At 50.3% G+C, this 12467-nt stretch overlaps 6 protein-coding genes across 6 annotated transcripts; 5 read left to right on the top strand and 1 right to left on the bottom strand.

The window, feature by feature from the left end:
• Positions 1-12: 12 nt before the first annotated feature.
• On the top strand, positions 13-1053 carry FPRO_03665 (uncharacterized protein; the record flags this gene model as incomplete). Its single annotated transcript, XM_031226098.1, has 2 exons — positions 13-322; positions 377-1053. The coding sequence occupies 2 exons, from the start codon at positions 13-15 to the stop codon at positions 1051-1053; spliced, it is 987 nt and encodes a 328-aa protein (XP_031076668.1).
• A 1968-nt stretch (positions 1054-3021) lies between these two features.
• Positions 3022-3523, top strand: FPRO_03666 (putative cyclin-dependent kinases regulatory subunit CKS1; the record flags this gene model as incomplete). The annotated part of the gene is made up of 3 exons (XM_031226097.1): positions 3022-3276; positions 3364-3422; positions 3493-3523. 3 exons carry the CDS (start codon positions 3022-3024, stop codon positions 3521-3523), a joined length of 345 nt encoding a protein of 114 aa, XP_031076667.1.
• Positions 3524-5449: 1926 nt separating this feature from the next.
• FPRO_03667 (uncharacterized protein) lies at positions 5450-7360 on the top strand (the record flags this gene model as incomplete). Its single annotated transcript, XM_031226096.1, has 3 exons — positions 5450-5539; positions 5593-7184; positions 7240-7360. The coding sequence occupies 3 exons, from the start codon at positions 5450-5452 to the stop codon at positions 7358-7360; spliced, it is 1803 nt and encodes a 600-aa protein (XP_031076666.1).
• Positions 7361-7930: 570 nt separating this feature from the next.
• On the top strand, positions 7931-8792 carry FPRO_03668 (uncharacterized protein; the record flags this gene model as incomplete). The annotated part of the gene is made up of 4 exons (XM_031226094.1): positions 7931-8281; positions 8332-8373; positions 8429-8557; positions 8613-8792. The coding sequence occupies 4 exons, from the start codon at positions 7931-7933 to the stop codon at positions 8790-8792; spliced, it is 702 nt and encodes a 233-aa protein (XP_031076665.1).
• A 1128-nt stretch (positions 8793-9920) lies between these two features.
• FPRO_03669 (uncharacterized protein) lies at positions 9921-10714 on the top strand (the record flags this gene model as incomplete). The annotated part of the gene is made up of 3 exons (XM_031226093.1): positions 9921-10030; positions 10079-10585; positions 10618-10714. 3 exons carry the CDS (start codon positions 9921-9923, stop codon positions 10712-10714), a joined length of 714 nt encoding a protein of 237 aa, XP_031076664.1.
• Positions 10715-10825: 111 nt separating this feature from the next.
• On the bottom strand, positions 10826-11674 carry FPRO_03670 (uncharacterized protein; the record flags this gene model as incomplete). Its single annotated transcript, XM_031226092.1, has 3 exons — positions 10826-10906; positions 10952-11232; positions 11416-11674. 3 exons carry the CDS (start codon positions 11672-11674, stop codon positions 10826-10828), a joined length of 621 nt encoding a protein of 206 aa, XP_031076663.1.
• Between the last annotated feature and the right edge of the window lie 793 nt (positions 11675-12467).

Raw genomic sequence — 12467 nt, 5'->3', positions numbered from 1 at the left:
GGGTTTGAATCAATGGCCCTTGTCGATTATTCCTCCTCAGAGTCCGACGACGAGAGCTCCGGTTCCGAATCCCACCGTGTCAAGCGCCGTAAGGGAGTTGACGGCATCGCGACCCACTCCTCCCGGAGCACAGATGGAGATGCTCGATCCGTGAGCAAAGATGCGGACGCTTCGTCTATGCCACCGTTGCCCGACACCTTTCATGACCTGTATGCTTCTACTGTTCGACAGAGTGTCGTTGATGATCCGAGCCTGCATCATGGGAGGAAGCGCCAAGTTCCTCATGTAGTTGGTAACTGGCCCAGCCATGTTTACATCGAGTGTGAGTTTCTGATGTCATCTCAACTTCAATCCATGTAAAGCTGACTTGCTTCAGGGCATCCCTCAACAAAACAGCATGGCTTATTGACGAGCCTCATAGCTGACATCGAGAAGGAAGTGTCAAGTGAGATCAAGCTTCATAACTTCTTGACAAGCGACCTGGGATCACCTCTACCCCTTCACATCAGTCTGTCTCGGCCGCTATCCCTTACTACAGGGAACAAGGACGATTTCTTGGACAAGATCACAGAAACCCTCGACAACAGTGGTATCGCTCCCTTTGTTGTTCGACCACAAGGGCTCGCATGGTACAGATCACCAGATTCTGATCGCACGTTTCTCATTCTTCGTGTCGCCAGTGGTCCCAAGTCTCCTGCCGACGGTAAAGATGGAGCCAGACCTTTGAACCCAGAACTCACTTCACTATTGACAAAGAGTAACACGGTTGCAACATATTACGGACAGCCACCGCTGTACCAAGGGAAAGCCAATGAGCCAGTGGGAGATGCGTTCCATATATCCATTGGCTGGACCTTTCATCTACCAGTAGATGAGATGTCACTCAAGACCCTACAGTTGTTTAGACAACCCAAGTTTGATGACATTAGGAAATGGGAGATTAGCGTTGCTGGCATCAAGGTCAAGATTGGAAATGCCGTGCATCACATTGGACTGCATGAGACTGGCCGGGGCGGAGGATCTTCGAAGCGTCCTTCTTTTCTTAAATCATGACATAGCTGGTTCCATGTCATCATCAATTGCAGTTTACAAAAGTCGTACGCTATTTATATCGAGAGAACAAACAGAAACCCGACGTCAGAACAGACGGAGTCATGTGTCCAAAAGGACGCCGGATCGCTCACCCCGGTGAAACGGGCGGATTGTCTCGGGATGGCTTGGACTGCGTTATCATTCTAGAAGATTGGGGTCATGAAGGTTCGGGTTGCTCTAGGCCACCGAGGATCGAATCAAGATATGGTGTTCTACTGGGCCAATTGAGAAAAAGCAAGATGCGAATCGGGTGTCTGCGGATTCTCAGCAAGCGACGCAGAACAAGACCGGATGTCCGGATAAGTCGCAGCACAATGTGACATCGTGCATACTGACATGATGTGACATTCGGCTTTTGAAAAGGGCAAGCAAGGGAGGGTCTGGAGCTGAGAAGAGGATACGCGAGCTGAGCTTGATGGAATGCGAGATGAGGCCGTTGCTGCAGCATGATATGAGTGCCAGCTTCGATACTGGACAGAAGAGGACTTGAGGGAAGAGAATAAGACATTTGTTGGAGCCACGTGCGGGAGTTTCATGACTTTTCAGCTTATTAGGGAGAGGGGAAAAAATGACAGTTGAAACTATTGTATTGTTATCTTGGCTATCTGCATTAGTGTCTTGTAGACTGCACCACTGGGTTTGAATAGCTTCACACGATGCATTGGCTATCAGAAGCAGCTAACGCACGGACCCCTTCTAAGATTCATGTGATTAAGTGGGCAACGGCAATGGGAAAAGTCCCGGAAACGCGTGGGCTTGTGTTATTCCACGGGCCCCAACTTCAACGGTCGTAGCTAGGTCCCCTGGATGGCGAATCCTTGTCAGTGAGATTGAGTAATAAACGACGTCGATCATTTGAATTGGAGGGGCAGATTTGATGTATGTAAAGAGAGGACGAGGTTTCATGTAAACAAAAGCCATGACTGTTTGATCGACATCCCATCAAGGGAAGTAACATGAGAGACATTGTGGAGGCTATGCTTGGGCTAGGAGAAACAACATGACTAGACAGAAGCCACTGATTGCCTGAATAGGCATCATGCTTGAGGTTGAGGCCTATTTCGAGGGTTCGTCATTCGTGAAGGGAAGCAAAAAGGAGGGGGATTTATTTGGTGTTGCTTGGGAGAGGTAAATGGTTTGTTTACTTTGTACAAGCCACACAAAGCCAATGCACCCCTCTTCACCACTCAGTGACCACTGAATGCCACTGAAGTAACCACCCACCAAATCAAAGCAGGCAAGGTTCCTTCCCGCCTCTGAGCGTGAACGCCGTTGGTGCTATCCCCATCTAATAATGCCTTCTATTTCAGGTTGACCCTCTCAATACCATCGCCAAAATCTTCCTTATTTCCTCTCCTGTCCTCCTCACCCTTTTTTCTTTTTCATCTGCACCTTCTTCCTCTTTCACTTCTACCCGCAAGGATTTACTGATTCTCTTCCATCTCGATTGACTCTTTTCATCGCAAGAGTCAATTCTGATTTTCTTCATCGGCTCTTTTTTTCACGTTCACCAAAACTTTCTCGTGCTTCTGAAGCGCGGCTTCGTTCTGTTTTCCTCCAAGGCTTCCCCCCCAAACCGGGTTTCTATAAGAGGACCCTCCCCCCGTCTCCATCCAAGTTTCTACCCCGGAAGATCTTTGACCGCCTCCGAGAAACCCAGCCTCGCGCTGCAAGATTCTACCTTCCCGCCGATCTCGCGTGACATCCGTTCTCAAAACATTTCACAGAGGTCCAGATTCACTCCGTCTCGTTCAAGGCTCAACAAACACAGTCGACGCAGCATTCACCTCGCAAAGCATTGGGGAAAATCGCGGACCTCTGTTTTTTGACCCGCACTTCACCAATCGATCGGCCGAAGCTCTTGTGCCCCTCCCCGCACCCTCGAGCTCTCTCTCTCCCCCCTCATCAACCAACAACACAACCGCCAAAATGCCTTTCGACATCGATACCGCTCGCCGAAATAAGACGCCTCGGCCTCTGTCAGACTCGGAGCGCGCTCGCGTGGAGGAGTTCATCGACTCGATCCACTACTCTGCACGGTACTCGGACAGCGAATATGAATACCGTCATGTTCAGCTCCCCAAAGCCATGCTCAAGGCTATTCCCAAAGACTACCACGATACCTCCAAGGGTACTCTCAAGCTCTTGTGGGAGGAGGAATGGCGAGCTCTTGGCATTACTCAGGTACGACTTCACGCCCTTGCCAACACGTGCCTCGATCGTTGGTGGGGGTGACGAGATTGCAAGCAATCAGGACTAACAACCGTGAAGAGTCTAGGATGGGAACACTACGAGGTCCACGAGCCAGAACCGCACATCCTCCTGTTCAAGTATGTTGTCATGGCAATCCCAATGCCGGGATCTACCTTGGATGTCTCTCGATGGCTAACGTGAAATTAGGCGACCGCTCAACTTCCAACCCCCCCAGTAATCGGCTAGACGCACGACTCAGATTTCCCCCAATGTACCATACATATTTACTGCACAGCACCCTTTTGTCGGTGCCATACTCAAGCTTAGACGGAGGTTTTCACGTCGGCTCACGATTTTACGGTTTGCACGTTCACGTTGAGATATAAAGAGAGAGAAGCAAAAAGAGACTTATTGGTTCATCAAGTTCGCAACGTCCCCGTTCATCCAGTCGGCAGCAGGCCCGTGGGCTTGTTATACCTATGCTATGATATGCGATACCCTATCGAGATGTAAAGGGGGGCGAATTACCAGACTCCTGGTTCCGAAGTCTGTGTATGACGCATAGACACTGAGTTGTTGTCCGAGCGGCTGGGCAATGGGGGAATTTGCATGACAGAGTGGATGGGCTACGGATGATGGGAGTCGAGAATTGGATCCGCCATAACCTAACGACCAAAGACGTGGGGGGAACGCTATAATACGGAGTTGGATCTGGGAACGATCCGGAAACGCGTCGCGCGTTGGTGTTTGGGCTTGGTTGGGCACTTCGACGAGTGGTTTGCTGGTTGTTGTTTCTAAACGTGTTTTATTTGTTGAATGTCTCTGATTTGGGGCTACACTTTTTCTGTTGGAGGGGAAGAAGAAGAAGAAGAAGGATTTGCTCAGTGATACCCCTTCTACAAGCGCATGATGGGACAAAAAATGGGCTTTGTGATGGAGGCTGGGTGCAGAAGTACGTGGAGATGGATGATACAGCATCGCATAATAATAGGTGAACAAAATGATCGATTTACAGTACATACTTGCGACGGTCCGTGGGCGATGGCCTCATTGTCGAGTTTGTGGCGTTTTGGTCGATCATCGGGTCCATGAATCATGGCTAGCTAGTCTTCCAGAGCCATGGATGTGAATGCGCCACAATTGTGAAACAGCGGGTGGGAAGTAACAAGGGAGAATGCCATACAGGTAGGTCTTGGTTGGATGGGGAATGTTGAGCCTCTCGACTTAGAGCTAGGTATTTAGAAATACTCACTAGAATACGATAATGCTCCGTTAAGGTGAGCTGATCCAGAAGCCACCGCCCGGCAGATCGTCTGATGATTTTGGTCCGAACTGTCCTAAATCCGCTAGGATGCTTTCAAATCAGCTCAGATCGGCGACATGCTTGGTAATTGGTGGTTTTGGACAGATTTCACTTACACCGTTACACTAAGATTATGCATACAATTCAAGTCGAGGGAGAGCATTCCGTCTTTGTTGGTATTGCGCGACTGTTTCAACTTGTCAAGATAATGTCCTTTCGTTTGTAGTAAATGCAGAGGCCTATTGAAACTCTCTGAGAGAAGCTTAATGATTAACTGTGACTGAACAAGATGTTCTGTGAGAAGAGACAATTCGGTAGAGTTCTAGATCATTTCTACTTCGCCTCACGGAAGTCGGAGCATTTCTGCATGTGTAGGCTGGTACCTACATCAACAGCCAGCGTGTCATCTTTCACTGAGTCCGTACGTAGCACACGAGCAAGTTTATTTATAAATCCTCCGCCTCAAGTAATCCAATATTTCTCGGCCCATGAATTCATTCTTTGTCTGAGTTTACTTGCAACGTCGCTTGTTGCATTGAATTACAGGTACCGTTCGACTCAATTGCGTCCATTCCTCTTTAGGAAAAGTGTCCATCGCTGCCCGCCGAAGCCGTCAACCCACTTTAGTCTACTTTACCTGCCGCTGGCTTACTTTCATACGTCGCTTCTTCTTTACACCACAACGACGACAGCTTTGAAGACAGGACTTTCTTTCTTTCTTCTGTTTGCATCATATTACTCTCTTACTGTCGCCTTTCACTCGTTGGCGATTGTAGCATCAAGGGCTTTGTCATATCTTATCTTTCGTTACACACAATCTGACACCTACGCCGGCTCGTCGCTTGAGCTTCTTCAGCGACAATGAAGTCTGCGAGCAGACTATTCTATCTTTCTGTGTTTGCCCTCTGGGCTGCACCTGGTTCTTGCGAGAGCTCTAGTGATGAATGCCATGTATGTTATCGCCACCTACGCCGCTGCGCAAACCATCGTTAACACGTTTCTAGATCTCGCCCAAGTCAATCGTTGGCGATGCCTGCGCTTCGTATGCGACTCTCGATAAACTCAACGCCCTGACTAAACCCGCCGTCGACGATCTCACCCACAACACCGACTTCTTCTCGCACTACCGAGTGAACCTCTTCCACAAGAAATGTCCCTTCTGGAATGACGAAAATGGCATGTGCGGAAACATTGGATGCGCGGTCGAGACGCTGGACAACGAGGAGGATATCCCGGAGATCTGGCGTGCGCACGCTCTCGGTAAACTCGAGGGTCCTCGTGCTAAACATCCGGGGAAGAAGGCACAGCGCCAGCATCCTCAGCGACCTCTTGGAGGCAGCCTTGGAGAGAATGTCGGCGAGAGCTGTGTTTTTGAGTACGATGATGAGTGCGACGAGCGAGATTACTGTGTTCCCGAGGACGAGAGCGCGAGCTCAAAGGGCGACTACGTGAGCTTGGTTCGAAACCCGGAGCGATTCACTGGATATGCAGGTGATGGGGCCAAGCAGGTCTGGGACGCCGTTTACAGAGAGAACTGTTTCCAGAAGAGCTCTTTCCCCAAGTCTGCCGATCTCGGCCAGTCTGGATGGAACCGCGGTCCTGCTGCCCAAGACTTCAAGCAGATCCTTGATGCAGCGGGTCGCCAGGCTCAGCTTGAGGAGCGCCGTCAGGAGAACCCCAACACTCCGTTTGTCGCAAACACCGGCTTCGAGGTTGACGACGAGTGTCTTGAGAAGCGTGTGTTCTACCGTGTCATGTCCGGTATGCACGCCAGTATCAGCACTCATCTCTGCTGGAACTTCCTGAACCAGACTACTGGCGAGTGGAGCCCTAACCTGTCCTGCTACGAACACCGTCTGCATAAATTCCCCGATCGCATTGGAAACGTCTACTTCAACTATGCGCTCATGACCCGTGCTATCGCCAAGGTTGGACCTTACCTCCAGAAAAAGGACTATAAGTTCTGTATGGGAGATGCTTCTGAGGACGCGGCCACTCGCGCCAAGGTCCTTGAGGTCACCGAGAAAGCTGCTAGTGTCCCTCAAATATTCGACGAGAGCTTGATGTTTGTCAATGGCGAAGGACCGTCTCTGAAGGAAGACTTCCGCAACCGTTTCCGCAACGTCAGCCGTCTCATGGACTGTGTTGGCTGCGACAAGTGCCGTCTCTGGGGCAAGCTCCAAACCGCTGGCTACGGCACCGCTCTGAAGATTCTTTTCGAGCTCGATAACAACAGCGACGACGTTCCCTACCTCCAGCGCACCGAGCTGGTCGCTCTCTTCAACACCTACGCTCGCATCAGCAGCTCTCTCTACAACATTGGCCAGTTCCAGCAGATGATGGAGGAGAAGGTCTTTGCGGAGAAGGAGCAGGAGGGTCTTGAGGATCTCAACAAGAACGAAAAGCTTAACAAGAAGTTCGAGAAGGAGGCTGAGGAGAATCCCCAGATGGACGACGCTGTGAGGGAGTTTATCGAGCTGCGACAGAGGGGTCCCAAGGATGACAGCACGCTGGCTCACATTGCATTCGAGCTTGCTCAATTCCAGGCTGCTATCAAGATCATTCTTAAGGGATGGATGCGCACGCCCAAGGCACTGTAAGTTTATACCGCTCTCCCGCCCAATCATGTACGCAAAGTCTAACAGTAACAGGTGGCGTGTTTTTACATCGGAAGTCTCGCGTCTTTACAGAGTTTGGGTCGGCCTTCCTGTCGGTCCCAGATGGTGGTCGATGCGGCTGCCTAACCTTAACGTGCCTCGGGACGAGCTATGAGATGTTACTGTATTAGCGGCTGTTTTCTTGCATATATAAAACCAGATTGCATTCATGGGCAGTTTTTTTTAGCGGTTGCTTTGCGTAGGGCATTTCGGTTGGCGTTGATCAGTGGTTCAGCTTCAAATAGCGAAGAAATTGTGTTCATACATTGGATGTGGTTGACTTTGAGTGACTGTGTACTACATGCTGTCTTTGTTCTTTGCTGAGGTGGGACCCAGTCAAAGGACGACAAAGAGCGCTGTCACCCTTCGCCTGTCTCGACGACAGCTGCTGAATTGACTTGTTAGCCTGCATGACCCGTCACTTCGCTGGAGATGTTGCCTGTGGCGTTGTGTTTGGCCGAAGGCTGAAGTCTATCAGTCATTATATACCATGAGTGACGACGGCCTCCTCCACGAACGAAGTGTTTGAGGCATCAATGGGACGGGCGATGAATCAACATATCACTTCTGAAGTGCCATTATCCCGCCAATACGCACTGGACTACCCGCTACAAAAGCCCAGCCATATCCCATCCTCCAACATCACGATAGCTTACACGTCCAGCCACACTCTCCCTCACCGTCCATGAAGCTCGCCCACGTTCTGCCCATCCTTAGCCTCGCCGCGCCAATCGTATGCAGGCGCAAACCTGAGACCTGGCCTCCCGGCTTACCTGGGGATGACATGAAACATTTGGGTACCGACAAATATATCAGGCCTCCCCCAGGTTGGAAAGCGCCATCGAAGAAAGAAAAGAAAGCGAGAGAAGAATGGATCGCAGTCCACCGAAGCGTCACCGAAGCACTTGAAGATTTCATGTTTGAGACGACGCGGCCAAAGGCTCGGGACGAGGAACAGCTTAATCTCAGAATGCTGAGCGTGCAAGCGGCCACGGCGAGAGCGGCAGATGGAATTCTTACGCTGGACGGCCCTTATGTAAGCTGGTTGCGCGGGTTTGGAGAAGGGTTGCTGAGTGAGAATTGTAGTCTAGGGATTCATGTTTTGATCTACTGCATTATTTTCCCAAGGTGAGAATACTCGCGACTTGGAGATGGGGAGTGGTAGATACTGATACAGTGTAAGATTGCTGAAAAGTGCGAGAAAGCAATGATGGCTCTTGATGCTCCGACGCTCGCGTGTTCAGACGCCCTCGGTAAAGAGGACAAAGGGAGATTGGCAGAAAATATACGGGATCTCAGATTGATATTCGCAGTACGTATCTACTCCCCCCCCAAGCTTCCTCATTGTGACTGACGGGTTTTGGCAGGTGTATGACTACAACTTCAGCCAGAGATGTGTGAATGAAGAAGTAGGGTCTCCGTCTTTGCCACTACCACTAGTCGAAGATATACTATGGCATTTTAAGATGACTGCCGAGCGGTATGCGGGCATTGGTGAGTACTGTAGGTCCAAGGGTTTGAACTCTTCTGATATTGGGGAGTGGTGAGTAGTGGCTTCAGCTGGTTCAGAGCGGCTGGGAGCTGCGAACTGGGGGATGGTTGATTAACTTTGAGGCCCCCAACCGAGGAGCAGGGATGATGCAGCTGGGGTGCAAGGGACAGACAGTGAAGTCACAGAGAGAGAAGAGAGATTGTCGTTCAAGACTGGAAATTGGAATGGACAATTGAGGCCAATTGAATGAGTTTACTGTCAAAGAATAAGCATAAGTAGGGAGTCTGCTCATTGTGGATTATATCATCATATCCTATCAAACCATAAGCCAAGCCCAAGACCAAGACAGACTGCTGTACGTCAATCACACAACCTCCCCCTCAACACGAATCATAAATAACTGTATCCTGCCAAAACCTGACTCCAACTTTCCGAAAAAGCAAGCATACATAATTAAAATTTGTTATTTCAAGGTCCTTTTGCACACAGACACTCCCTCACTCCCTTTCTCCACATGCATGTGATGCTGAAACAGCGGTGTTTGCCAACCCAGCATCACACACACACAGCCAATAACGTCACATAATCCTGTCAATTGGTGTGGTTGCGCCCTACCAGGCTGGCGGTACCTAGGACGAACCCCCTTTTACCGACAGGTCGGTTCTGCAGGCTGTACGAGGAAGGTGACAGCATACATGAACATGAACTCGGCCCCCAAATCTCTCACTCTCACGAAAGATGCTGTTTTTGCTCTTCAAGCTGCTTAACACGGTCAATTCCTCCGTCTCACCGCTTCGCATTCCCCGAGTATCTTCGGCTTCAAGGGACCAGATTGTCCAAGAATAGATGATCGTCCGCCAAAGAATTTGGAGTTTCAAGCCTCCTCCTCATCTGCTGTACAGTAGTGTTAAGGGCCACCCCCTGTGAACCAACCTCGCGGGCTCGCTTCTAGCTTCGTCTCCCCGGTCGCGGATGTGATTCCGGTGCATGGGACGGGTCCCATCCTGTTGGGACCAGGCACTTCGAGTCCCAGAAGTTCGGGTCTGGTTCCCCTCTGTCGGTAACGGGAGGAGCCTTTTTTGTGCTTGGCTGTTATTGGAAGGCCCTTATAACTAGCTAGCTGGTCCCCCTAGGATATGCGTCCTTTGCAAACGGGTTTTCATACTTTGTTGAGTCAGTTACCATGCATCATCTCTTGTCTGGCGTTGGTGGTTCCTGTGAGTCGACTGAGAGAGTCAACAGTGTGGCGAGACGGGATAGCAGTATTTCTCTTGAGGAGAGTGCCTATACGCGGTATGTTGGTAGCTTTGTTTGCCGATGAGGACTAATCGCTGTGAGCAGGGGCAATCCTGAGTCTACAAGGACTCCCCTCGTTCCTCTTGAGAGTCAAAAGATCGAAGACTGCCATGATCCCAACGCAGGACATGGATGTACCCTTCCCGTACCCAGTCCCTCTTCGTCACCGTCCGTCGGGACACCAATAGATGTCTATCTTCGGTGCGGCGAAAGTCTCGAAGCTAGGTTGATAAGGCTCGATGCAATCCTGTCTCAAGGTAGACAGACATCTGAACCAGAGAACATATCTCTGTCACCAGAAGGCTCAAGCTGGGATGTCATCAACACCCCGCAAACACTTGAACCAAAGGTGCCAAGCACTCCTGTTCTTCAGCCTACACAGCTCCCCAAGGCGACAGATCTTCAACCCACAACGACAGACCCAGACGTCGAAGTGGGAGACAAGATATCCGTCGATTCAAAGACTGTGTCTGACCTCCTTTTGTCGGATGCCTCGCAAATGGCAAGTGACAACACAGAGTGCAAAGAAGCTTTGATCAAGTATCGCAACTCGTATGCGACATCTATCTTTCGATTAGTATTAGGCTAACACTCTATAGGCGTAAGGAAAGGGCCCGCGTTCACAAGGGCCACAAGAAGCGAAGCCTCAAGAACAGGATAACCAAGAGCAAGAGTGCCTGAGGCTGAGGTGGAATGGACTGACCTGTAGGATTGTTTGTGTGTACCTAGACCTTAATGTAAGCAGTTTCTGAATGCATTGTTTTCTCAAGCTTCTTCTGTGCACTGCGTCAACTAAGGAGTTGTAGTAGGTACAGTCTCCTTGTCCTTGACAACGTCAATAGCAAGAAGAAAAGAAAAGAAGACCAGCAGAAGCTAGACACGTTAGTCACACATTACCAACCCCTCAGTGATACATACCAACATGCTGCATATCCCCAAAAGGTGAAGCTCAAGCCCTCCAACCAACGCCTTCCCACTCATCATAGTCCGTTGATGTCTCCAGGTCCGCACCGCACCGAGAAGTATCGTCCCAATCGAGAAGGAATAGCAAGTCATGGCCAACGGCTTCCCCGTGACGAAGTATCCAAATGCCTGATGTTGACCCTCATGCTGCAGAGAAAACAGCTGTGCTACCACCGTCCCAACCATTGACATGGCGACTGATGTACGAAGATAACCCAGAAACGTTCTCTCGTTGGCTATAACCCCACGTCAGTAACTCTCAACTATATCGCGTCAGTGCATATCAGAAGCCCACCCCACGACCCGAACCACACCCTGTATGCATTCCCATCTCTCAAGCCCACATCACAAGACCCCTTTCCTCATGCCCGTCAAAGATCTTCCTCCAATCTCGTTCCAGTTCCCTTCGGTGCACATACCTAGATGATCCCTCGACGCCGAAAAGTCAACCTCGCAGCTCACATACTCGTGCCAGAACCTCCCCAGCCTCGACCTCTTCTGCTCCTCCTCCTCCTCCTTCTGCGGCGCAGCGGAGACATCTCCACGCGCGGAGGTGTTGCTGTTTCGGGGCCTTGTATCTGAGCTGTTTCCATCCGACGTCTGAGAAGGGCGATGGGATGGGGGACGATGAGATAGGTCTTGCAGGGAGTACGATGAGTTTGACCTTGAGCGAAGCATGCTGTGATATGCGCGGATATAGGACTAATCTTGTATATTGGACTGGGGTTTCTTTGATGTTATGAGATTGGTTTGGTTTAGTTTGCGAGTGTCAATTGTTGTCCAGCACGTGCGGATGTCGGCGCGTGTAAGCGGATGCTTCCGATAGCCTTGGGCGCCGAGCCGGCCCCTCTTAGCCGGAGGACACACGGAGCATGGGGGATCGATGAGCCGGAATATCTGAAACATTACTCGATTGGGACGTAAACATGAGAGTAAACATTACAAGTGAAACATCCAATATCACTAATAGACAATACATCGATCTGTTGGCAATTGTTGTTGACAGTAGGAGCTAGCTCACCTCCGTATGACACGTTAACATTCCAACACCTTTCATGTCAAAAAACAAACTACGCACTAACAATCAAAACTCAATGATCTGCTTCCACCTGCATCGGCACTCAAACCGGCTCTCGTACCAAAATACCCCATCCAGCAGCCCGGAATCTATCTCCCTAAACCCCCATCATCAGCAGCATCCTCTTTTAAGCCAAGGCCCGATATCCTCCCCAAGTGCCGAAACTTCCACATACGGCAACTGCAACGAAAAAGACACATTTGGCTTCCATTACATACGTAAAAGTCATGGTTTTTTCCTCTTTAAATACGGTAACGGAAGGACTTAGCTGGCTTTCCGAGTTCCCCGGCGGTGCGCTCCGACCGACGTTGGGAATAACGGCCCGCAGACCCGTATTTCCCGATTCGTCCACTGCTGCTTATGTCCCAGGCTGTCGGGTTCGCTTCTCTGAGT

Source organism: Fusarium proliferatum, assembly GCF_900067095.1.
Source record: "Fusarium proliferatum ET1 genome assembly, contig: FPRO_scaffold002, whole genome shotgun sequence".
Taxonomy (NCBI): domain Eukaryota; kingdom Fungi; phylum Ascomycota; class Sordariomycetes; order Hypocreales; family Nectriaceae; genus Fusarium; species Fusarium proliferatum.
Note: the sequence above shows the minus strand (reverse complement) of the source record. Positions and strands in the feature narration are given on the sequence as shown.